General features: G+C 55.0%; 2 protein-coding genes across 2 annotated transcripts in view; one reads left to right on the top strand and one right to left on the bottom strand.

Annotated features, from left to right (window-relative positions):
- Positions 1–249: 249 nt before the first annotated feature.
- On the top strand, positions 250–10,428 carry Nelfa (negative elongation factor complex member A). The gene is made up of 11 exons (XM_013023944.1): positions 250–272; positions 3,538–3,709; positions 5,331–5,492; positions 5,763–5,852; positions 6,870–7,000; positions 7,090–7,159; positions 7,480–7,568; positions 8,137–8,248; positions 8,830–9,107; positions 9,239–9,338; positions 9,424–10,428. The coding sequence occupies exons 1-11, from the start codon at positions 267–269 to the stop codon at positions 9,606–9,608; spliced, it is 1,395 nt and encodes a 464-aa protein (XP_012879398.1). The 5' UTR covers positions 250–266; the 3' UTR covers positions 9,609–10,428.
- A 2,529-nt stretch (positions 10,429–12,957) lies between these two features.
- The window catches only part of Whsc1 (Wolf-Hirschhorn syndrome candidate 1), a 59,111-nt gene continuing 47,203 nt past the window's right edge, over positions 12,958–24,865 (bottom strand). The window contains exons 12-18 of the mRNA XM_013023874.1: positions 22,488–22,646; positions 21,345–21,614; positions 19,933–20,049; positions 15,516–15,657; positions 15,250–15,356; positions 14,817–15,021; positions 12,958–13,450 (exon numbers count right to left, since the gene is read on the bottom strand). Coding sequence (XP_012879328.1) covers positions 13,179–13,450; positions 14,817–15,021; positions 15,250–15,356; positions 15,516–15,657; positions 19,933–20,049; positions 21,345–21,614; positions 22,488–22,646 — 1,272 coding nt within the window. The 3' untranslated portion in view covers positions 12,958–13,178. The remainder of the gene's footprint in view (positions 13,451–14,816; positions 15,022–15,249; positions 15,357–15,515; positions 15,658–19,932; positions 20,050–21,344; positions 21,615–22,487; positions 22,647–24,865) is intronic.

Raw genomic sequence — 24,865 nt, 5'->3', positions numbered from 1 at the left:
TCTGCCGCGGCGGCGGCGGCCAACTCCGCTCGGTCGCCTTGGCGGTGCCCAGTGCACGGGAGTCGGGCAGCCGCCCCTCGCCGCCGCGGCCGAGGGACAACAGGCGCCACTGGCTCTGTTCCCGGCGGAGCGTCCTGACGGTTCTGGGGTGGGGACCTCAGACCGCAGCGCCCCCTCCGCGTCCGGGGCCCTCGAGCATGTGCCGGGACTGCGTGTGTGTTCCACTTAGCAAATGCCGGTAGCAGAGTGGCCGTACCTTTAGTCCCATGCAGGTACGCAGGGCTCCCCTACCCACAGCCACAGGCCCGTGCACCAGCAGCAGCGTTGCGTCCCCTGTGGGTATGGACTTTAGATGCATTCCTAACCAGCGTAGTCTGGTTTCGCCTAGTTTGAATACGGTAGACGTGTCACGTTTGTGTGTAGTCTGTGTGCAGTGTGTGTCACTCCATTGCTGTGGAATTGCATGCTCATCCTACACCACGCTGCCCCTTCTATTCTAGGGAGACAGTTTCTACCTAGTTTCTTTTTTCTTTGTGAAAAATGCTCATGCTAACATTATTATATGCTCAGATATATTTCTCTAAGAATGAGATTGGTGGTATTGGTATTTTTCAAAGTAGTTGTATTAAATAGTATTCCTTGGCAAAATGTCTGTCTAGTGGATGTGTAGTATTACTAGATGATCTTAATTTGTGTCTGCCTTGATCAAACATTTTTATTTGCTTTCTCTCATGGGATATCTGTTCAAAGCTTTTTTTCTGATTGCATTTAAAAATATGTATGTGTATATATATATATATATATATATAGTCAGTTGTGGGTCTTGTACTCTGGGCCTGGGCACTGTCCTTCAGCTCTTCAGCTCAAGGCTAGCGCTCTACCACTAGAGCCACAACACCACTTCCGGTTTCCTGGTGGTTTATTGAAGATAATCTCATGAAGGAGCTGGGAAGGTGACTCAGTGGTAGAGCACTTGCCTTGCATTCCTGAGGCCCTGGGTTCTATTCCTCAGCACCACATAAGCAGAAAAAGCCGGAAGTGGTGCTGTGGCTAAAGTGGTAGAGCACTAGCCTTGTGCTGAAGAGCTGAGAGACGGCGCCCAGGCCCAGAGTTCAGGGCCCCTCAACAAAACAAAAAAAGAATCTCATGGGCTTTCCTGCCCAGACTGGCTTTGAACCGTAATCCTCAGATCTCAGCCTCCTGAGTAGCTAGGATTACAGGTGTGAGCCACCCTCGCCCGGCTTGCATCCCACTTTTTATTCATTGAGATGGAGTCTAGTGAACCCAGGTTAAATCATGACCCTGTAATCTCTGCTTCCCATGTGACTCGTCTTACAGGTATGAGCTACTGGACCTATTTTTCCTTTTCTTGATCTGTTTCACCAGATAGTTACCAATTTTATAACTTCTCAAGGGACTTTTTACTTTCTTATTTTTTTCAGTTGTGGGGCCTGAACTCTGGGCCTGGGCGCTGTCCCTCAGATCTTCAGCTCAAGACTAGCGCTCTACCACTTGAGCCACAGCGCCACTTCCGGCTTTTTCTGCTTATGTGGTGCTGAGGAATCGAACCCAGGGCCTTGTGTATGTGAGGCAAGCTCTCTACCACTGAGCCACCTTCCCAGCCCTTGTTTTAATAATTGTTGCACTAATTTTCTTATTTATTTTTTTCCTAAGCGCTTAAAATGGATGTCAGCCTCATTTGTCGGCCTTTTTGCATATAAAGCTACAGATTTTCTTGCAATTAAAGCTTTTAGCTGCATCTGACAAGTGTTTGGGTGTGCCCATGTGCATGCTCACACTCACTTAGCTCTCTCTTTTTTTTTTGTTGGTCATGGGGCTTGAACTCTGGGCCTGGGCGCTGTCCCTCAGCTCTTCAGCTCAAGGTGAGCGCTCTACCACAGCACCACTTCCGGTTTTCTGGTGGTTTATTGGAGATAGGAGTCTCACGGTCTCTCCTGCCCGGGCTGGCTTTGACCCGCGATCCTCAGATCTCAGCCTCCTGAGTAGCTAGGAATACAGACGTGAGCCACCAGCGCCCGGCTTCACTTAGCTCTCTTGTTCATGGCTAGTGCTCTACCTGAGCCACACTGGCAGTTGCAACTTTTTGATGGTTAGTGATGTGTCTTTGGATTTGTCTGCCCAAGCTGGCTTTGAACCATTACTCCTCAGATCTCAGCCTGCTGAGTACACAGGCAGGAGCCACTGCCCCGTTGTGATGCAGTGTGCTCATAGTCCTTTCAGTGCTTTCTAGTTTCTCTGATAATTTCTTCAGCAATACTTGTGTGATTTAGAAATGCTTCTTAAGTTTTACGCCTCTGAGGGGAGAGGTCTGGGGCATGTTTTTGTTAGTGATTTTCAGACAATGTCGCCCAAGTTACTTTAGTTACTTGATGGGAAAATACCTGGCAGGTGTGATCACAAGTTTTGAGATCCCGTGCTCAGTTACATGTGTCGGTTAGGTAAAGTATGCCGAGTTACACTGTACAGGTTCTGTTCACACCCATTTTTTCCTCAGTTAGTGAGGGAATTTTTGGTTGCTGCGGTGTGGTGACATGGACTTGTTTCTTCCTTTTTGCAGTGCCCTAGGCCTTGTGCGTGAAGGTCACTCTCTGCTGAGCTTCAGCCCTGCTGTGGCTTGTGCAGAAGTCATTAGGGGTGCTCTTTGGTTTCTTGAGTGCTCTGTAGGCAGATAGATAGGTCTTTGGTGCATCAGATTATCTGCCCTTGAGATTGGGGAATCTGTTTTCCTATGTATTTTGATTCCATGGTCTTCAAATATGCAATAGATATGTGAATTTGGAGTGTATGCTTAAGCATGTGCACGTGTGGGTCTTGTGGAAGTCTGTGTGAAGCTCTGCTCTGCCTCTAGTCCTCCAGCCCCCTGCAGAATGGCGCACGTAGAAGTGCGGTTTGGTCACTGTCTCCTCACTCAGTGCCCTTCGTAATGTCTCCCTCCTTCCTGGCACTGCATTAGCAGAGTTCCATACACTGGGCAGCCAGAGCAGCAGGAGCGTCTCTGGCTGTGATGGCCAGAGGTCCAATCATGGTGCCTGCAGGTCTGTGTTCTGGCAGTCTTGAGAGTTTTATGGCCATCGGTGCATCCAACACTCCAGTTGTTTGTCTGTATTCTCTGGGTGCATGTCTGTGTCTCTATTCTTGGGGTGCTGAGTTGGAGTGGGGACTGCAGCATGTTGGGGGTATCCTTGGCCAGCTCCCACCATGCTGAAGGGCAGTTAGGGACACGCGCCTGTTGGTGGTGGCTCTGGGCTCAGCTCTTACTTCCTAGGTAGAGTATTGGTGACCTTGACTTCTCAACCTTCAGGTTTTGTTATTTCTGTCCCCACGCATGTAGCAGGTCCGGAGGACTAGATGTGGCCAGCGCTGTCGGGGAGACCACAGGCTGCTGGGCCAGGGCAGATGTGCGGACTGCGGTCGAGTCGGGGATGTGGAGGATGGAAGTAGCGTGCCTTAGGAGAGCTGCGTCTCGAGGGCGGGCAGGGGCTGTGGCGGTACCAGGCGGCCTCCCTCTCTCCGTAGATGAAAGGCGCTCTGATGGACATCATCCAGCTTGCCGCCCTGGACTCTGACCCCTGGGTTCTCATGGTTGCCGACATCCTCAAGTCCTTTCCTGACACCGGCTCCCTCAACCTTGACCTAGAGGAGCAGAACCCCAACGTGCAAGATATTCTAGGAGAACTTAGAGAAAAGGGTGCGTAATGTGGCTTTATTCTATGTTGGGAAGAAGGTGGTGACGTTTCTGAGTTGCGTTTGACTTTCAAGTTGTTTACTGTGTACTTGGTGCAGTTCCTGAAATACGGTGTGTGCACTGGCCCTGTGTGCGCCTGTGAGCCCTCCAATCCTGCACGCTGCTGCCTGGCTGCACGCAGGTTATTGAACAACAAGCTTGTCCTGGCTGTAGGTCCTGTGCCTGCTGTGCTCAGTTGAGTTGCTCGCTGATACCTTTCTTGGCCACTTGCTTTTGGTCCCCAAAGCTGGTTGTGTTCTCCAGAGTCTGTGACACCACAATCTGTGACAGAACCAGAATCTTCATCCACGGAGGTATTGCTGGCCTAAAAATGTGGGTCGTCCCCTGGCCAGCATGTGGCTGTGAAGTACTTGGACATTTGCAGCCAGTTTTAGAGAACATGTGGGGAAGGCTGGCGAGTCTGTGCTGTGCCCTTTCTCAATTTCCTTCTGACTTTGGGGAGTTGAAATTGGGTCCCAGAGCATCTGTTCTGGGTGGTGCCCACACTGCGGGCTGCACACAGCCTGACCCCTGTGGCTTCTCAGGTCCCTTTTAGGTTTCCCCTCAATCTGTAATTGTTTCTTTTTTTGTTGTTTTTTTTCTTCTTTTTTTTTTTTTTTTGGTCACTCATGGGGCTTGAACTCTGAGTCTGGGCGCTGTCCCTCAGCCCTTCAGCTCATGGTGAGTGCTCTGCCACTTTAGCCACAGCACCACTTCCGGTTTTCTGGTGGTTTATTGGAAATAAGAGTCTCACGGTCTTTCCTGCCCGGGCTGGCTTTGAACCGTGATCCTCAGATCTCAGCCTCCTGAGTAGCTAGGATGACAGGCGAGAGCCACCAGCGCCCAGCTTGCTCTGTAGTTGTAAACACAGCTGTGGTGTGGAGAGCTTCTCCGTGGTGGCTGTCCTGAGGGGCCCAGGCCTGGGTGCAGCAAACTCACTTTTTACAAGTCTGTGCTTTTCCCAGGGTAGTTGGGAAGCTAACTCCTGCTGCAGGGGTCCTCTGACACCCTGGGGACAGCTTCCTGACTCACATGCTCGGTCACACAGACTCAGCTTTGTGCATCCTCCCGGGGCTGCATTCCCGGGGGAGCAGCCTGAGGTAGCCACGGGCTCTTCTGTGAAAAGACAGTGCGCATGTGCAGCGCCGCGTTCACCAGCCAGAAGGAAGGAAGGAAGGAAGGAAGCCTGTTAGGGCAGGAGAGTGGGTGCCGCAGAACACAAAGTAACGCCAGACTTAAAAGGACAAGTAAACAAAAAGTAGAGTGATCTGGCTATTAAGACTAGTAAGGAAGGAGCGGGGTGGGTGTGAGAGAAGGCGGAGCTGGACAGGGCGTGCGTGGAAGCAGAGGCCACCCCCGAAAGGGGTAAGTACAGTACTCACTGACAGCCACAGGTGTCCGGAGGCCGCTGCCGCCATGCGGGAGTGTGTGTCCTGCGCCCCCAGCTGACGGGCACCAGGGTGTGCCCAGCCTCTTCTGGGCCTTTCCGTGGTCCTTGGGTTGTGGAGCTGGAGCCAGGGCGCCAGGGTGGGGCCGGTCATGCGGGGCTGTCTCCGGAGCCCTGACTGTGCTTGGCCCTCTGCAGTGGGGGAGTGCGAGGCCTCGGCCATGCTGCCGCTGGAGTGCCAGTACCTGAACAAGAACGCCCTGACCACGCTGGCCGGGCCGCTCACCCCGCCCGTGAAGCACTTCCAGCTCAAGCGGAAGCCCAAGAGCGCCACACTGCGGGCCGAGCTGCTGCAGAAGTGTGAGTGCCCCTGCCCCGGGTCCAGGCCCCTTTCCACTCAGCAGCACCCACGGCTGGGAATGGGTTAAGGGCTGTGGTGAAAAGGCTCTTGGAAGCCTCCGGCTCCCCGGGAGCGCGGCCCACGCACAGAGCCCAGCCGCTGCCTGTGAGGAAGTTGTGCAGGGCGGCCTGCGGCCACGGTGGAACTTGGGTGGGTTCATAGTGAGCCAGGCACCTCCTTGTAACCCACCGCCGCCACAGGCGCTGACCGACGTGTTGTTTATTGTGCAGCCACGGAGACTGCGCAGCAGCTGAAGAGGAGCGCGGGGGTGCCGTTCCACACCAAGGGCCGGGGGCCGCTCCGCAAGATGGACACCACAAGTGAGGCGGGGGCACGCTGGGCAGCGGGCAGGCGGGGCTTACCTGTGGGGGGCCGGCCGGTCCCGCCCTCTGGAGAGAGAATGGGCTCTGCCCCGGGGCCTCACACACACAGAGCGCTCGAGGTGTTTGAGTATTGGCCTGAGGCCTGGGCGCATTTATCCATTCTTGATTGGGCTGGAGCTTCCCCAGGGCCCCCGTGCACCCCCCCCCCCCCGCAGGTTCTGGAGCCAGTAGTGTTCAGGAGCCAGGCCAGGCCAGCAGCCCCCCTGCCCTAGGGAGCTGGGGTTGCCTGCGCCATCTTGTCTTGCCACGTTTCTTCGACCCCGGTGCTCTCATAGAGAGCTGGTAGAGCGCGCTTGCCGTGGGCGGGCCCCGGCCCTCCCTGCAGGCCCCGCCTCTGCCACCCAGACCCCCGCCCGGCACCCTCCATCTCCACGCTCACCTGCTTCACCAGGGGAGGGCCTGTGGCCCTGCGTGTTCTTGGATGCAGTCCTGCTGCACACAGCTCAGTGGGAGCCTCTGCCCCACGCCAAGGGCGCTGGCGGGGAGCGGCCACAGGTGCAGTGCGCACCAGGGCAGGGCGCGGTTGGCCAGGGACCCGGGGTCTCCTTGGGGAAGTGTGAGGAGCCAGCACTCACGCCTGTGTGGAGGTCAGCACACAGATGGTGTCTGGCTTTGTTTGCTGTTTGAGCTGGGCTGTCAGTGCGAGGCTTTTCTTCTATGTAAGCGTCTCAGGTGGCCTTGGTTCCTCTGGGCCTGGGGTCCTTGGCCAGCTGGTATCCTTCCTGCTGGCCCTCCCAGTGTGCCACAGGCCCCTTTTATCTGCTGGGACAGCGGACAGCAAGCCTGCTTTTTGCAACTGTCACATCTGTGCTGAGCGACCCTGGCGGGATCAGCTCGTTTGGAGATGGGCAGACGGGCTGAGTGATGCGAGACAGCCCCTCCCCACGGTCCGAGGCAGCTGTTCCTGGCCCACTCTGAGGTCACCAGGGTCTGACGGTGCCTTCTCTCCTCCAGCCCCGCTCAAAGGCATCCCGAAGCAGGCCCCCTTCCGGAGCCCGACCGCGCCCAGTGCCTTCAGCCCCACCGGGAACCGGACCCCCATTCCACCCTCAAGGACGCCGCTGCGGAAAGAAAGGGGTGTGAAGGTGTGGTGCCCCGCATGCGTAGTGCCCCACAGGGCTGGGCCGGCCCCTGGTGCCACAGCTAAGTGCAGAGCTTGTGTTTACTTTGGCAGCTCCTGGATATTTCTGAGCTGGACATGGTTGGTGCTGGCCGAGAGGCGAAGAGGAGGAGAAAGACCGTGGGTGCGTGCAGGGCGTCGCCTGTCTCCGGAGGGGTGGGGGAGGGGAGGTGGGGGCTGCGTTGTTGCTCTGCCTCTGGGTGGTGTGTGCAGCTGTTGGGACCAGGCTGTGTGCCTGGGGCGCTGAGAAAGTCTGGGCTCCTCTCCCCATGCCACACCCTGCTCGCCGCTCCCACTGGTGATAGCCTTTTCCCAGGGAGTCCCTGCTGGTCGCGTGGAGACACCATGAGGTGCCTGTGCTGGTTCCCCAGCCCCTGGGTGGGACACAGGGCCTTGTGAGCCAGCAGGGCTCTTCGGGACTAACGCACCCTGCTGTGTCCACAGATGCGGAAGTGGTGGAAAAGCCAGCCAAGGAGGAAACGGTAGTGGAAAACGCCACGCCGGACTATGCAGCTGGCCTGGGGTCCACACAGGTACGCTCCTGTGTCCCTGCCAGCACCGCCACTCAGAGGCAGCGCCCGGGTGTGCTCCCTCTCGTCCCTGTTGCCAGTTGTGGGGTGTGTGTGTGTACGCGTAAGCACGGATGTGCGCGTGTATGGAAAAGGTGGGCATGTGTGTGTGCGTGTGCATAGCACAAGTGTGTGTGCATGTATGCATAGGAGAGGCAGCCAGGCCCGAGGGCTCCCATTTGGAAAGAACACTGCCCCTAGGGGCCCCGGGCCTCAAGAGGCCAGGTTTTCCCTCGGGTGAATTGTGGCCAGAGCTGTGTGCTGAGGCTGTGGCACATCTGAGGGGGCGTGACCCGCGTGGATGTTTGCTCCCGTGTTTCCCTTGATACACTACACTTGCGTGGAAGGCAAGGGATGCTGAGCTCCATTCCCAGAGGTGTCATCCAGCAAGCAGGGGTGGGTGAGGTGGGCTAGAACTTGGGGCCTAGCACCACCATGCCCAGGTTCTGTGGCCAAGATGAGCCAGCAGAGGTGGGCTGGAGGGTGCTAACCACCGGGTCTGCCCAGAAGGACCCTGATCTCTGTCTTCCAGAAACTTGGGTCTCTCAACAGCGAGCCTGCCCTGCCCTCCACAAGTTACCTGCCCTCCACGCCCAGTGTGGTGCCTGCCTCCTCCTACATCCCCAGCTCCGAGACACCCCCAGGTGAGTGTCCCGGGGAGCCCGGTGTCTGCTACGCGGGACGGGCCCTGCCGGCCTGGGATCCCAAGTCCTTCTGTGATGCCCCTCATCCCTGCAGTTACCAGTATGGGAGTGGCTCTAGGACAAGAAATAAAACCCCAGGCTCTGACCTGAACAAACAGGCGGTTGTCTGGCTTGGAGCCAGGGCTCCCAGCTACTAGGTAGAGGGGCCGGCCCTGGCAGAAAAGCCCGTGAAACCCCATCTCCAAACATCTTCCAAAATAATGGGTGAAGAGCCAGAGATGTGGAAGAAGTGGAACCCCAGTACTTGCCCAAAATGATACTTGGTCCGCAGCCGTGTTTGGCTTTGCTCAGCTGGTCTGTACCTGCAGCTGGCAGGAAAGCTTCGGGGCCAGGCTCTCCCCGGGTGGGGTCCTGACTGGCTCTGCTCTCTGGGTGTGGTGCCAGGGGAGGGAGGACTTTTCATCTTGGCAGCAGCAAGGAGTCACATCCACAGCGGCCGGAGAAGGGTGGGCATGGGTCTGGCTAGTGCGGTGGGTTGGGGCGTCCAGCGCCCTGCTCCCAACCAGGCTACCTTATCGCAGCCCCGTCTGCCCGGGAAGCGGGGCTGCAGGCCGGCCGGCCATCCGAGGAGCCCAGCACCCCAAGCCCCACACTGCCAGCACAGTTCAAGCAGAGGGCACCCATGTACAACAGCGGCCTGAGTCCGGCCACGCCAACCCCTGCAGCACCCACCTCGCCCCTGAGGCCCACCACCCCTCCAGCCACCACCCCCACTTCTCAGGCCCCCCCGGTGGCCATGGTGGCCCCACAGACCCAGCCTGCGGCCCAGCAGCAGCCTAAGAAGAAGCTGTCTCTCACGGTAGGCAGCCCTGGTGGGGGCAGACGGGAAGGGAAACCTGGTGCCCGATGGGGGATGGGGAGCTGGCGGGGGCCTGCTGGTGGGGCCAGTGGACTCTGGTGGCCTTGACACCTGCTTCCTGTCCTCCACAGAGAGAGCACATGTACGCTGCCCAGGAGATGTTCAAAACGGCCAACAAGATCACGAGGCCTGAAAAGGCTCTCATCCTGGGCTTCATGGCTGGCTCCCGAGGTGTGTCCTGTGGCTGCGCCTGGGGGGGTGTGGGCACGGGCTCCTTGGCCACCAGGCGCCTGCCCAGCAGCCCTTGTTTCCACAGAGAACCCGTGCCAGGAACAGGGTGATGTGATCCAGATCAAGCTCAGTGAACACATGGAGGACCTGCCCAAGGCGGATGGCCAGGGCAGCACCACCATGCTGGTAGACACTGTGTTCGAGATGAACTATGCCACAGGCCAGTGGACACGCTTTAAGAAGTACAAGCCCATGACCAACGTATCCTGAGTGCTGCCTACTGCCCGCCCCACTCACAGGCCCGGGGACCACGGCCTCGCCTGCCTGCCCAGCGTGTGCCCCCACCTGCACGGCCCCGGCTGCCTACTCTGTCATTTCTCGGGGATGTTTCAGGCTTTTTATATTAGCGTGGGTTTCTTGTTGTGTGAGTTAAGATACTTTTTTGGATTCAGTACTACATTTTTTTAATGTAAAGCCAAAAAAGTGACATCCTGCAAATTTTAGTGCTTGTAAACTTTACCTTTCTATTTTTTCCCCCTGAATTCCACTAGCCTAGGCGTGAGGGCTTCTCCTAGTGTGTGCCCCATGTGCACACGTGTCTCCCCCCTCCCCCCCAGGTTAAGAGGACCAAAGTGGCACCTGGTGAGGCAGGGGGGGGCGTGTGCCAGGTGACGGGCCTTGCCCCACCATGCCCTCCTGGGGTTTCTATTTGTCTTTTGTACAGTTGTGGAGATTTAAGACCTATTTTCACTGTAAGATGATCTGAGCATTAAAAGTTTAGCTTTTCTAAAGGAAACCCGCAGAGCTCTTTCAGGCCAGCCTGACTCTTTGCCCAGGGCCCAGCCTTTCCCCAAGCCAGGTGTCTGAACACTGCGGCCCCCAGGGAGTAGGGTTGGGTAGCAGGCAGGATCACCCTGAGGGCAGCCCCCTGGGGTGGGGGTGGACTTGGGGTGGGCTTGTGGCTGGGAAGGCCCTGGGGCTGAGCAGGGAGCTAGACCAGACCCTTTGCTTGACTCCACTTGGGAGGGAAGGAAAGCATTTCTTTAAACGAGAACTCTTGGTGCCCAGCACTCAATAATTGCCGAGGTTCTGCTGGCTTTCTGGCCGGCGGCTGAGGGGTGGAAGTGCTCTTGGAATTCACACCTCGGAGGTGGGAAGGTCAAGACAATCCCATATAGAAAGGTTAAAAAAAGACCTTTAAAAGTTTTTTTTTTAATAAAAAAATACTCATACACAGTTTTCCAAACACAACTTTCCACTTTAAATGCTATTTTCCCCAACTGGTAACTCTCAACTCTATACTTTAGCATATCCCCCCCTCCCCCCAAAAGAATGAACTTCAAGTTTTAAAGTCTAACATCAAACGTGGTGATAGCACCCAGCATTCCTAAGAGGAGCCTGACCTCGGGGCGTGTGACGTTTAGACACTGACAGGCACGTTTAGACGTAAATTTAATTTGACAGGGCATTCCACAGCTCAATGGTGTGGTGACACGGACGCCCACGGACACAGCTCTTACGCTACTAAAACAGTCAACTACACTTCTCACCAACGGAGATATTTGGCAACTGACAGTTGTGTTAATTTTAATTAAAACAGGCTTATCTTTCATTCTTGAAAATAAGGTAGTTCTGGAAGATGGGCACGTCACATGTCGTGCTTCGGATGTCAAGCTAAATACTTTGAGGGCATTGGAAGCGCTAACCTGAGTGTGCCAGGAAGTCCTGGGCGGCGACGCTGGGAAGGGTGGGGGCCCAGGCCCTTACCCCTTCATCCCACAAGTGACCACATTTACAACTGACCGCTTGGTCCCATCCCTGTGGACAGGCACAGGGGTGAGGTGGTCCTACTTTCCCAGGCCCATGGCGGGGGGTGGGGGTGGGGGGAGGGAGGTGGAGGCATTGGGCAGTTTTGTTTTGCTTCACATTAGTGACAAAGCATGGAATTAGATGGTCAAAATCATCAAATCCTCACAACTCGTCTCCCTCAGAACACTGGCCTCATCCATGGCCGGGTGTGGCCACAAGCTGGTCCTCCCCACGGGAAAGGTCTTGTTTTACTTGGTCTTAGGAACTGATCTGAGTTCTTAAAGTTAGTGTTATTTGCTCAATAATAGGACTTGCTTGCAAAGGAAAAAAAAATGTTTGCAGTATCTCAGGAAGATAAAATAATTTGGAATAGCAAAATGACTCAATTATAAGACTTTACCACAGTCAGATACAAAAATAAGTTAATCTGCTCCCCAAAGTGCACTGTAGAGCCAGTCCTGGTGTCTGACACGGACGCCACACTATGTGTGGGAAAGGCCCTTTTGGACGGGTGACAGTGGCCTGCCTTCCAGGTTCAGTGGCGTGAGGCGTAGGCGTGTATGAACCAGTCAGTATTCTCTGAGAATGCTCAGCAAAGATGGGTCTAAACTGCAAGCCATCTCGCAGCCGCTCTGGACAGGCCAAGCGCAGGCCAGCGGAACTCCGGAGGTGGGAAGGCTGGGGAAGGTACTTTTTCTTTTGGGCCTTTGTGTGGTTATGTTTGTGAGGCACTGTGCCTGGCGAAGGGACAATGACCAGTTGGTGGGCTCGTGGTGAGTGCTAGCGGAGGCCCTGGGCCTGCAGGTCCTCTGACACGAGGGGTCAGTCCTGGTCCAAAGGCAGAGTGCATTTGCACAAGACGGGAGGGTGGCAGGGAGCCGTTGTCAGGAGACCTGGTATCCAAAAACACTACTGAGCTTTGGCTGCCACCTACGTTCTGACAGGAGACCTGCTGCCTGTGCCTCCCCTCCCCCTCCCTCGGTGTTCTGAGCATCTGAGCACGGAGGGTCAGACAGAAGAGCCCTAGAAAATCGGAATCTCTTCTAAGGACTACTTGGTACTTCTTGGATCTCTTTGGGGTGGGCCTTTCAATTAGAAAGAGTTGACAACTCACGGAGAAACAGTTCCCAGACCTGGCCTCTGAGCTGGCTGGTGCTGGGCTTCGCACTGCAGACAGCGGCGGACGCCGCGGGGGAAGGCCTGTGGGGCTGGCACCCGCATCCTCATGGCCTGTGGTCTCAGCCTGGGCACTGCCCCCGGCACAGCCCACGTGACCACACCAGCAAGTGTGCTTTCCTGGGGATTTATGAAACATTGAGAAGGACAGCCAAAACCTGGTAGAGAAAAGTCAAATGAAAAAAAAAATGCTTTTTTTTCCAAATTCTGGTAGGAACTGGAGAGTTGAGAGGACAGGCCTGGGAAGGCCAGCTCGGAGCCAGCCGACGGTGCAACGTGGCTTTTAGGTCAAGTGACAGGAGGAAAGGCTGCAGCCTGCTCCCGCACGCGGGGCCAGCCTCTCACAGGCCTGGAAAAGACGCATCTTGAGGAAAAATTCACATTCGTTCCAAACCGCAAAGGAATGCTGTGGAATCTGGTTTGCCAGGTGTCCCGAGGCGGGATCCCGGGCTGAGGCAGCGCTGGGGCAGCAGCCAAATGTCAGGACAGAGGCTAAGTGGCTTTTAGAAGATCTATCCTACACATTTCAGTGAGATACACGTGTTCACATGCCCATTTGTCTTCAACTGTAACCTAAAAATCGGAGTGGGGGAGGGAGGCTGGACATCCTGGAGATGCGAGCACAGCGGTCCCGGGGGCTGAGCGGGGGCGCGGCTCAGCGGGCATCAGTGCAGACGCAGCATGGCTGCGGGATGGCTCAGTGGTGGAGGCACTCTCTCCCTCGGAGGCCTGGGTAGGCCACGGCTCTATGAGCCGAGCCAGGTGGTCGGGCCGGCCAGTGCCATACTCCCCTCCCCTCCAGGCAGGACTGGCCGGCCCACGCTGCCCCTGATCTGACCACGCTGCCACCTGGCGCTATTTGCCTTCTGTGACCCTCCGCCAACACCTCCTCCTCCTCCTCTTCCCCTTGGACTTCACAGGTTCTGGGAAGGGTTTCTCAGTCTTGGCACTTCTCACCGACTCTGCCCCCAAGTCATGCTCACAGCAGTAGGACTGCCCGTCCTGGGTGGCCCGGAAAGCCGTCCCGTCATGATGCTCCTTACAGAAGGAGTTGGGGCACAGGTGGCAGAAGGAGGTAGAGGGTTTGCCACACACGTCACAGTGGTGCCAGGGACATTCCCACTTTCCTGCAAGGAAACGCACCATCAGCATGCGGGAGGGACAGGTGCGACCTCAGCACCTCTGAGAGGGAATGCGGGTGTGCTGGGTGCGGAGGATGGCGCCCCGCTCTCGAGCATGCTCTTCTACTGAATTACACCACAGCCCTTTGGCTTCTTAGGAAAGATGAACTTTCTGTGTGTGAATGGGCTGGGCCTGGGGTTTGAACTCTGGGCCTGGGTGCTGTCCCTGAACTTTTATGCTCAAGGCTAGCATTCTACCACTTGAGCCGATGTTCCACTTCCCGCTTTCTGGTGGTTAGTTGGAATTAGGGTCTCCACCTCTCCTGCCCTGGCTAGCTTTCAACAGACCCTAACCTCTCAGCCTCCTCTGTAGCTAGGATTTCAGTCTTGAACTACTGACGCCCAGCTTAAAGGGTGAACTTTCTATGTAGCCTAAATTGTCCTGAGCTTGTACTCTTGCTGCCTCGACCTCCTGGACAGCTGAGACATGCCTAGGTGAAAAGGATTTTGGCTCTAATCAATACCAACACAAGACACCATTTTTCATTCAACTGCCAAAGAAAAGCTAATGACTGGTGCTCAAGGGCTATGTGATCACACATATGCATGTGTGCTTGCGTGCAATTTAAACTCAGGCCTCTTCTGATATTTCCACTCAATTCTGCTACTTGAGCTATGCCTCTCTTCTGGCGCTTTGCTGGTTAAAGATGCATCTCTGAGATCAGTTTACCTACTTTGGTTTGAATGAAGATTCTTAGATATCAGCTGCTGAGCAGTTAAGATTACAAGTGTGAACCCCAGTGCTTGGTGAAGAAGAAAAATTATGAGTTCCTCACCCATCCCCCCAAAACAAGAAGTGATAAAAAGACACGCACACACTATCTATCTATCTATCGTGTGTCTATGTAGTTTATATATATGTATGTATATATGTACGTATGTATACATAATATATATCTGTGAAATACTTCTTCTGAAATTGTGACTTTCCACCCTGAGGGTGTCAGCTCTGAGCTATGTAGGGCTGATGACAGCAGAGCCGACTCCTGCCATCTGCTTCTGTCTGTTACCCACAGCACCCCGACCTGACCTCATCTCTGGGGACAGCACCCACTCAGCCTGGACAAAGCCTCAGGGACCGTTTGGATGTGTGAGCAGTCTGTGCCACACCCGACTCCACCCACCCGTCCCGAGTGTGCGCAGACTGCCCTGTGAAGGCCTTTTTTCAGGAGTGGCTTGCCGGCCAGGCCTGGGCTCCCAGCAGGCTTCCTGAGCTGGAAACACTGACCACCCCAACTCTCAGACAGGGTCCAACCCCCACAGGCCCCGCAGGAGGGGCAGCCAGGCGCATGGCTCCGGCCTCAACACCTACCAAAGGGCCGCTTGCCCAGGCCCAAGCAGGACAGGTGGTAGGCCTTGGTGCAGGACTTGCGGTCACACAGCACCAGCTGGCCCCCGTCGCCACAGCGGAAGCACTCGTCCTCAGACCGCCTCTTCCCTTCCCCCTTGGCTCTGCGCCTCCTGCTTTTCTTCTTGGCCTTTTTGCCCTTTTCCTCTGAAGAGAGCGGCGCTGATGTCTGAAGAATTAGGTGCAGTTCAATAAAACACAAACTTGGAGCCAGAGGCCCAAGGAAAGCTGCAGCTGCTGCCTTCAGCGTCCCCCTGGGACCCCAGCCCCCCAGAGGCCCCCCCAGCGGGCCCTGCCCTCCACTGCAGCAGCAGTCCCCCGGGGAGGACACTGCTGGCGAGAAGCAGGTGTGGTGCTGTGAATGTGGGGTGCATAGAGAACGGTGTCATGGCCCTACCTTTGGTCTGTCCCCCAGGAACCCACTACAGTTGGAGGCTCCACACCGGCAGACCGTCTTTTCATTGCCCAAACAGTCAAGATTGTAATTAAAAGTCAGCTCTGTCCCTGGAAGAGAAGACAGCACCACGCTGGGAACTCTGCTCCCGTCTGGCTCAGGCGGAGATAGGTGTCCCCGGATTCACGTCTGCATCACGTGCCACCCGCCACCCCGAGCCCACAGCCGTGCCCATGCTGTGCCGGAGCCCCGGCGCTCTGGGACTGTACCTGCGGGAATGTCGCACACAGCAAACAGGCCCACGCGCGTGTCCCCATTCACAGTCCACTTGAGGGTCTCACAGTTGGGCTGGCAGCTGTGGTTCATGAATCGAGAATAGTTCCCCTTGGGGCCAGCATCGATGATGCGATCCTGCAGGGCAAAGTCAAATGAAGTTCGCAGACCCAGCACCCTTCCGGGACCTCTGCCCCACACGTCACTGCACCCACGTCTGCTCAGGCAGGACACCCCAAGCCAGTCCTGATTCTCTTGCTCAAGGAGAGCAGGTCAACACCACATGGAGAGGATCAGGCCCTGGTGAGCAGTGAGCCAGCACCCCACACCATCAGTGCCCTCCAAAACAAGCGTGAGCTGGGATCCCACACCATCTGCATCCCAAATGCAAAAACAGTGAGCCAGGCACAGGGCACAACCCAGGAATGGGTGTTGCGGGAAGCTGGAGGCTGCACAGGCAGACCAAACTAGTTGCCGAGGGCAAGGTGAGGCAGGCAGGGGACACAGGGAGGATGTTCACATCCTCCAAATGTGGAAGAAGTGCAAACTGAGATGCTAATGGGCTCTGACGTCACTTCCGTCACACGGACCACAACACTGCAGAGATGGAAAGATGAACTGGCTGAAGGAAATGGTGTTAAAAAAAAAAGTCAAATACAGGCACATGGTGGCCGGAGCCAACACCGAAAGCCAAGCATGAAGAGGAAGTGATGCCCGCCTGTGGTGGCCGGGCCGGGGAGACGCCTCATGCGCAACGCGTCACCGGGGGTCAGGCATGAGCAAGGCATCTCTGAGTGCGGGCGCCCAGACCCTCACACGTGGCGTGTTGTGGGTACCCAGCACTGGGCCCGAAAGCCACGGCAGGAAGGCTGTGCACACGCCACCCGCTGTAGGCACCGGCCCTGCATACCTCCTAGGAGACCTGCCAACAATCTACCCTGGAAAAGAAAGCAAGGCTTGGTATGATGCACTGTCGGTCATCCGGCTAGCCAGGAGACTGGAGTGGAACAACTGGGTGAGCCCTGGAGTTTGAGTCCTGCCTGGGCAACGCTGTGAGACCTCCGGAACCACGAAAAACTAGGTCAGGCATAATGGGTACACGGGTAATCCCAGTTACGGGGAGGCAGAGACGGGAGGACCACTGTTCCGTAAAAGCAAGGTTGCACCTGAAAATAAACTAAAACAGAAAGGGCCGGGCGCTGGTGGCTCACGCCCGTAATCCTAGCTACTCAGGAGGCTGAAATCTGAGGATCATGGTTCAAAGCCATCCGGGCAGGAAAGTTCCATGAGACTCTTATTCCCAATAAATGACTAGAAAACCGGAAGTGGCGCTGTGGCTCAAGTGGTAGCGCGCTTGCCTTGAGGTGAAGAGCTGAAGGACAGCGCCCAGACCCTCCCAGAGTTCAAGCCCCATGACAACAATAACAACAAAAAGGGGCGGGCACCTGGCTCAAATGGCATGGCACCTACCTAGCAAGCACAAAACCCTATGAGTTTAAACAGTGTGGGGATTGCAGCTGGGGATTAAACCCAGGGCCTTGTGCCCCACTCCAGGCCTCCTTCGTTCTGACAGGTGGAAGACACTCCTCGACTTCATGACACAGACTGCTGGGACTTGCCTAACACTTGTGCTTATAACACAAATCACTCCCTATGTGTACCCCAAAGTGTAAACCCATCTTAAAATGCATTAACCACCTAAATGATGTAGAAAACAAAAATGTGGAGTTACAAAATTTCAGTAATACTAGGTTTTATAGTCAAAAAGTGTTTTACATTATCTGAAGTTAATAGAAAACAAAAAGATTAAAGTTACGAATCCCTGTTAGCTTTTTTTTTTTTTGGGTCCGGTCGTGGGGCCTGAACTCTGGGCCTGGGCACTGTCCCTCAGCTCTTCAGCTCAAGGCTAGCGCTCTACCACTTGAGTCACAGCGCCACTTCTGGCTTTTTGCTTATGTGGTGCTGAGGAATCGAACCCAGGGCCTCAGGCATGCAAGCCAAGTACTCTACCACTGAGCCACCTTCCCAGCCCTCCCTGTTAGCTTTTGATTGTTGCACATGCTTTTATTTACTGTCTAGCGCGTCGTTCTCTTATTTTTTGGTGGTGCTGGGATTTTGAACTCGGGATCTCTGACTTGAGCCGCATGCAGGCTCCTCTGCTTCGTCTTTAGATAGTCTTGCTTCAGCTGTGATTGCAGACATGCACCCTCCCCCCGCCCCCTCACCCTGGCTTGTTTGTTGAGATGGAATCAACTCTTTATGCCCAGGCCTGTCCTGAACTTATTTTTCCAATCTGTCCCTCCCAAGTAGCAGAGGTGACAGCTGTGAGCCCCACACTTGGCTGTCTTTGAGCATCTGGCTAGAGATCTGACAACAGGTCTGTTTTAGACAGCAGCTTCTGTTGGTTTATTGTATTCCTGAATAGTTTCCTGTTTCTTTCTAGGATTAATGATCTTTTGGTAGGAAATGGACATGACAACACGGCAGCTCTAGAAATCAATTACCCTCCCTTCCCTGGGTCTGCAGGGGTTTTTTTGTTGTTGTTGTTGGTTGTGGGGCTTGAACTCTAGGCCTGGGCACTGTTCCTTCACTCCTCAGCTCAAGGTGAGCGCTCCACTGCTTGAGCCACAGTCCACTTCCGGTTTTCAGTGGTTTACTGCAGGTAAGAGTCTCATGAACTTTTCTGCCCGGGCTGGCTTTGAACCTCAATCCTCGTATCTCAGCCTCCTGATTAGCTAGGATTATAGGGGTGAGTCACCAACGCCCAGCTAAGGGTCTGCAGTTTTGTTACTGTCTGTTTATTATTTTCGGCTGCTCTGTTCATTGTTCTTGTGGGCTGTCTCTGAAGTGTGAACCTAAGGTCGTCTTTTACTCTCTCCTGAGCCTGTGCTGTTCTTGGGGTAAGCAGGTCACTCTCCAGCATTCCTCCTTACAAGCAGCTGCCAAAGAAGTGGGGCTGGAGGTGGTGGGGCGGAGCGTGCGCCTCCCCTGGAAGCGGCCTGTGCCCAGAACCTCACCGGGCTCACCGCCAGCCAGCGTGCCGTCTCCACAGCAGCCTCTGGGCCTGTGTGTGCCAGGGGGGCCTTTGGGGGGGTTGTAAACTGGGGGGGGTCCTAGGGAGGGCTAATTTTTACCTTTGTTCTTGTTTTTTGCTAGCTGTGGGGCCTGAACTCTGGGCCTGGGTGCTGTCCCTCAGCTCTGCAGCTCAAGGCCAGCGCGCTACCACTGAGCCACCTTCCCAGCCCCTTTGTTCTGTTTTTATATGACCTGTATGTTCTTTAATACCTCTTACATCCCCTGGGCTTTATTTCTGCTTCACTCAGATAGCCAGGCAAATCACTACATCACTGAACAACCCAGTTTGTGTTTTAAACAAGGCGAACCCCAGGCTAGGCTGACTTGGCTTTTGTTGTTCCGTTCTGTTCTGCTCTAGGTGCTGCTGGGACTCAGAGCTTAGTGTGTGCTGAGAGGCATTCTACCACCTGAGCCACGCGCCTTTGCGTTGGGTTACTGTCAAAATGGACTCTTGCTCATGTCCTGGGTGACCTGTGACCCCTCCTGCTTCTGCCTCCCTGGCTCACTGACATCGGACACTGTCTTGCTCTGTACCTGGGGTAACTAACAGGCGTGGGCCGCCATGTGTGAGTGTCTTGAACATCCTTCTTTTTGCCCGGACTGGCCTTCAACTATGTGATGGCCTGATCCTCTCCCTCCAAAGCAGCTAGGATTACAAGCTTGAGCCACTGCACCTGACTGCGACTTCACATTTCTTAACATACACAGGCAGCTGACCCCAGGTAAACATGTGAGACCCAATATGAAAAATAAGAATAAAAAAGGGGGATGGGGCATGGTGTGGGTGGTAGAGAGCCTGCCTACAAGTATGAGTAGATAGAAGAAAAAAACCTAGGCTCCAGACAACTCTACCATGTAGCTAAGAAAGTGTGAAATGTAGCCGGGCACCGGTGGCTCACACCTGTAATCCTAGCTACTGAGGAGGTTAAGATCTGAGGATCGTGGTTCAAAGCCAGCCTGGACAGGAAATTCCACGAGACTCTTATCTCCAATAAACCACTAGAAAACCAGAAGTGGTGCTGTGCTCAAGAGGTAGAATGCTCGTCTTGAGCTGAAGAGCTGAGGGACAGCACCCAGGCCCAGAGTTCAAGCCCCACGACCCAGCAAAAAAAAAAAAAAAAAAAAAAAGTGTGTGAAATGTTTCGACATGCACACTTCTCAACTTCTCATTTCTCCCTGGTGACCTCAGTGACAGCTTGCACTTTGAGGGGCGTACACAGCACTCAGGATGGTCTCTGCTCAAAGGCAGGTGACACCAAAAGACACCTACGCTCAGATGCTTGAGAAAAAGACAGGAGCTAAGAATACCAGCACAGTGCAGGGTCGTGCAGACGTTACCTTGTCTATGGTGAGCATGTAGAAGTGCGTGATGTCATTCTCATGCGCGTACTTGATCCTCGCCATGCATTCCTCCTCGTCAATAAGCTCACCGACATACTCGTTAACAAACTCTCCCTGTCGATCAGAAAGACGTGAGGAAGACACAGGTCATGAGGGCCAGTTCTCAACATCAGGCTCTAGGACATGGCACCCACCACAATCTCTCAGGTGTGGGGCCTACAAAGTCCTTACCAACCAGAGTGCCTCCACACAGTCCATAGCCTGGAACACCCCAGGCCTGTTGCTACAGTCCTGTCTCTTGGGCACATCTGAGAGCCACATGTACATGGAGTCATGTGTCAGGAGGCAGTCTGCTGGGGAGGACCTTTACAGGGGGTCTCTGGAAAGGGAGCTTTGGGGTCAGCAGGGATAGTCTGGGTCGAGGCTTGTGGGGAAGGCTCTGGGTAGCGGGTGCCATGGCTGAGACGGGCACGCTGGCAATGCTACCTTTGTGCTGGAACACCCCTGTCGGGGGCCTTGGACTGAAACCACCTCCCCTGGCCAGGCTGTGCCAAGACCAGTCCTTCATTATCTCTGCATACAGGATGTACTCGTAAATTTTACTGGGGACCAAGGTGAAATGAAATGTCAGCAGTCTAAGCCAGGTGCCAGTGGCTCACACCTCTAATCCTAGCTACTCAGGAGGCTATGATCTAAGGATCACCGTTTGAAGCCAGCCCAGCAACAAAGTCCAGGAGACTTATCTTCAATGAACCACCAAAAAGCTGGAAATGGAGCTGTGGTTTAAATGGTACAATACTAGCCTTGAGAAAAAAAAAAGCTCAGGGACAGTGCTTAGGCCGAGTTCAAACCCCCTTACTGTCCCCCCCCCAAAAAAAAGTAGTTTACTGTTGCTAATGACCCCATCCTAGAGCTGCTCTGGCCAACTCAGGGGCCCCTGAGCCCCTGACTGCCATTTGCAGGAAAGCAGTCACTACGCACACCACAAGAGCAAACAGTGTAAGGCATGCTTCAAAAGGGTTTATGTTGAAGGCTGGGAAGGTAGCTTAGGTAGAGTGCTTGTCTAACACTCAAGAAGCCCTGGGTTCAGTTCCTCAGTACCACATACACAGAAAAAGCCAGAAGTGGCGCTGTGGCTCAAGTGGCAGAGTGCTAGCCTTGAGCAAAAGAAGACCAGGCACAGTGCCCAGGCCTGAGTTCAAGCTCCAGGGGGAAAAAAAAAAAAAAGGTTTACGAGCATTAACTGATATCACTTATTTAACAATCTGCCATATTCAATTACAATAATTCAGTCTAAGAAGCAATTTTAAAATACCATTCTTACACAAGTTCAAGAAACAGCAGACAGGCAGATCTAAGGGGCCCAGAGCCTTCCCTTCTTACGAGTGGGAGAAGGGCAGGGCACACACCTTTCTGATGTCCCTCTTGGCCACCAGGCCCCAGCCTTTGCCGTCCGTCTTGATGATCTTGGTCTCGGGGTACTGGCGTTTGGTGAAGCACTGGTTCTGGCAGTGCTCCCCGGCAGGGCACACCTGCGGGTGGCACTCGAACATCAGCATCCTGTTCAGACACTCGGAGTCGGAGCCGCAGGGATTCTCGTCTGTGGGCTTACAGTTGCACTTGGGGATCTCAGAAATGTCGGCCGTGTAGATCTGGGCTTTCCCATAAGGCTTATTCACCTGCAGGAGACAAAGCCAGCCACCTTGGCTTACGAGAGCGGGCTTCCGGGCCCCCATACAAGCCCTACTGCTCACCCCTCCCGACCTTCTCCTAGCAGGAGCTGGCAGCCCAACAGGCCACGCGCCCCCAGTCCCCACCAGACCCGCACAAGGCTCCCGCGCCTGCCCAGCAAGCCTCGGCTGGGAGTTTTGCAAGGTGGGGCTGGTGTGGGAAACACCCATGGCAGCACCCTCTCCACCACCTCAACCCATCTGAACGTCTGTCTTCCTCACTCATGAATGAGAGCTGACGTTTAGCCAGCCAGCATGGTGTAAGATGGAGAGGGAAAGCAGACACTGGTGGCTCACACCTGTAATCCTAGCTACTCAGAAGGCTGAGACCTGAGCATCACAGTTTGAAGTCAGCCTGGCCAGAAAAATCCATGAGACTCTATAATCTCCCACCAACCACCCACGTCCTCCGCCGGCCTCGGGGCCCTGGGCCACTTCACTAGCCGCAGCCGTCAGGACTCAAGTCTCAGGGTCCCCGCTCACACAGCTGTGCTGGGCCGAGGTCGGCCTCTTCTCTGAGCCTGTCTCTGAGCCTGTGGCCCGGGTGGACGGCTTACCCCAAGCCCAGTGCCCTGGCATCAGACAGCCATTCTTTCCCTTCTCTGGCGATCAGGCTGAATCTCACTGTAAGGCAAAACTGCGCACAGCAGTCTTCCTGTGCTGTCACCACACCTGCGACTGACCCACCCCGTCCTGTGTCACCAGTGGTCCACGCTGGGCCACAGCTCACAGCCACACCCTGGACGTGAAGAGTCTGGAGCCTCCCACACACAGGGAGGCACAGACACCCGCACACAGCACACACGCGCATGGGCATACCACCTTGATGTGCTTGTACGGGGGAGGCCTGCGCTCGTTCTCCTGCGTCTCCCGGGCTTCCCGCTGAAGTTTGACTTCCCGGAAACGCGCTTCAGCTTCTTGCAGCGCTGAAAGGTCAGTAAAGATTTTAGTAAATAAAAACATGTACCTTCGAAGTTCTGTATTTTAATGACATAGGCTAACATTCACTGCTGAGCGCAGTGTCCACAAAACTGAAGGCTACAGAACCCTGGAAGGTGTGGTAGTTATGTTAAACATGGTAAATGGCTCTGACACAACAGCTCCAAGACATCCCAGTACTGGCAGCCCGAGTGCCTGGTGCCCAGCTCACACGGGCTGCGTCCAAGGGAGGAGGCCCAGGGACGGCTCCCATCGGGCAGCTGGGGCCCTATGCTAAGGCAGAAAGCAAATCTGGGGGGGGGGGGGGGGCCAGCTGAGCCAAGCCAGCCAGAGCAGACGGGCAGGTAAGCTGGGACAGGGCCGGGGCCTCTGCAAGGCACGGGAGCCCACCTCCCCAGAGGAGCGCACGCCCAGCTTACTAGGCCACCTCTCCCATTAAAGATTCTCAAGAATCTTCTGACAACTCCCTGTTGTCATCTGACTCCAGGCCTCTTCCCACCCTCTGCGTGCTGACAGCGTGCCACAGCACACGCCGGCGGCGGCGGCGGCCCAGCGCTGGCTCTCCTGGCACAAGTCCCACCAGCACTGGGACATCTCCCTCCTGCCTCTTCTTCCTCCCTCCACCCTCAGCGACTCCCAACTCCTGGGCAACGGCCACACCCAGTGCTGTTTCCTTCCTGCCGACTCCTGGCCTGGCCTGGCTGTGGACCCCAGGACAGAGCACCTTGCGTCTGGACAGGCCACACCCAGTGCTGTTTCCTTCCTGCCGACTCCTGGCCTGGCCTGGCTGTGGGCCCCAGGACAGAGCACCTTGCGTCTGGACAGGCCCACCTGACACTGTGACAGGCACCCAAGGCCTAGCCCTGTGTGCTGGAGGGTGAAGTGGCCACTGAGAGCACAGCACCATGGGAGATTTCTCTCCAGACCTGCCTCAGGCTGACCTGACACAGGCAGCTACAGGAAACACCTGTCGTTAAGGCTGAAAACAGTGTCTTAAAAACATCAGCTGGGCACCGGTGGCTCACGCCTGTCATCCTAGCTACTCAGGAGGCCGAGATCTGAGGATCGTGGTTCAAAGCCAGCCCTGGCAGAAAAGTCCATAAAACTCTTATCTCCAACAAAAACCACCAGAAAACCAGAAGTGGCGCTTCAGCTCAAGTGGTAGAATGCTAGTCTTGAGCTGAAGAGCTGAGGGACAGCGCCCAGGCCCAGAGTTCAAGACCCGTGACTGACCAAAAAAACCCCAAAAAACAAAAAACTTCAATGTTGGCACAAGTGGCTCACGCGTGTAATCCTAGTTACTCAGGAGGCTGAGATCTGAGGATCGCGGTTCAAAGCCAGCCCGGGCAGGAAAAGTCCACGAGATTCTTTATCTCCAATAAACCACCAGAAAGCCGGAAGTCGCGCTGTGGCTCAAGCGGTAGAGCGCTCGCCTTGAGCTGAAGAGCGCAGGGACAGCGCCCAGGCCCAGAGTTCAGGCCCCACAACCGACAAGAAGAAAAAGAAAAAGAAAAAAAACAACAGAGTAGCAACAACAAAACTTCACTGCACCTAAATGAAAGTCATTACAAATTAATACAGCAAACAAAATAAAGAATCAGCCTGGAAACCTACTCTCCTTTTCATTCATTTCTCTTGATGCCAGCCAGTACCAGCATTTGGGACTTAGGACCTTGGACTTCCCTGGCACTCTACCTCTTGAGCCACACCTCCAGTCTAGCATTTTTGGAGCATTTTGGTTGGAGACAGAATTTTCTGCCCAGGTTGGCTTCGAGCCTCCTGAGTAGCTAGGTTTCCAGGCCAGAGCCAGGTTTCTCTTTTCTGATCTAAAAGCCTAGCCAGAATACCTAGTCCAGTGTTCTCTATAAAGATCACATCTCTGAATCCAGAACACTTTGTCTAATATTCCCTATAATTGAGTTAGGGATACTCAGGAAGAGGAGAGGAGGGAATGGGGTAAAAAAGCAAGGAAAAAAGGAGGGCAAGTAACTGTAACTCAACTATGTGTGAGAGCAGCACAGGGAACAACCAAGTGGATGGTGAGGGGAAGGGGGAAGGGAGGGAGGGGGACTCTGGGTGGGTAGGAACTAGCCAGGAGCTTGTCTAGGCAGGGTGGTGATAAAGACCAATGCCATCCACATAGCCTCTCAGCAGCTATGAGAACAAGGACACCTGCTGGGAACGAGCAAAGGGAAGAGTGCAGAGAGTGCAATAGTGGAGGAAAGTGACTGGAATTCAGCGTCAACACCTGTGGAGACCTA

This window comes from Dipodomys ordii, unplaced genomic scaffold (assembly GCF_000151885.1).
Source record: "Dipodomys ordii isolate 6190 unplaced genomic scaffold, Dord_2.0 Scaffold71, whole genome shotgun sequence".
Lineage (NCBI taxonomy): Eukaryota > Metazoa > Chordata > Mammalia > Rodentia > Heteromyidae > Dipodomys > Dipodomys ordii.
The sequence above is the reverse complement of the archived record's forward strand: the minus strand, read 5'-3'. Positions and strand labels throughout refer to the sequence as shown.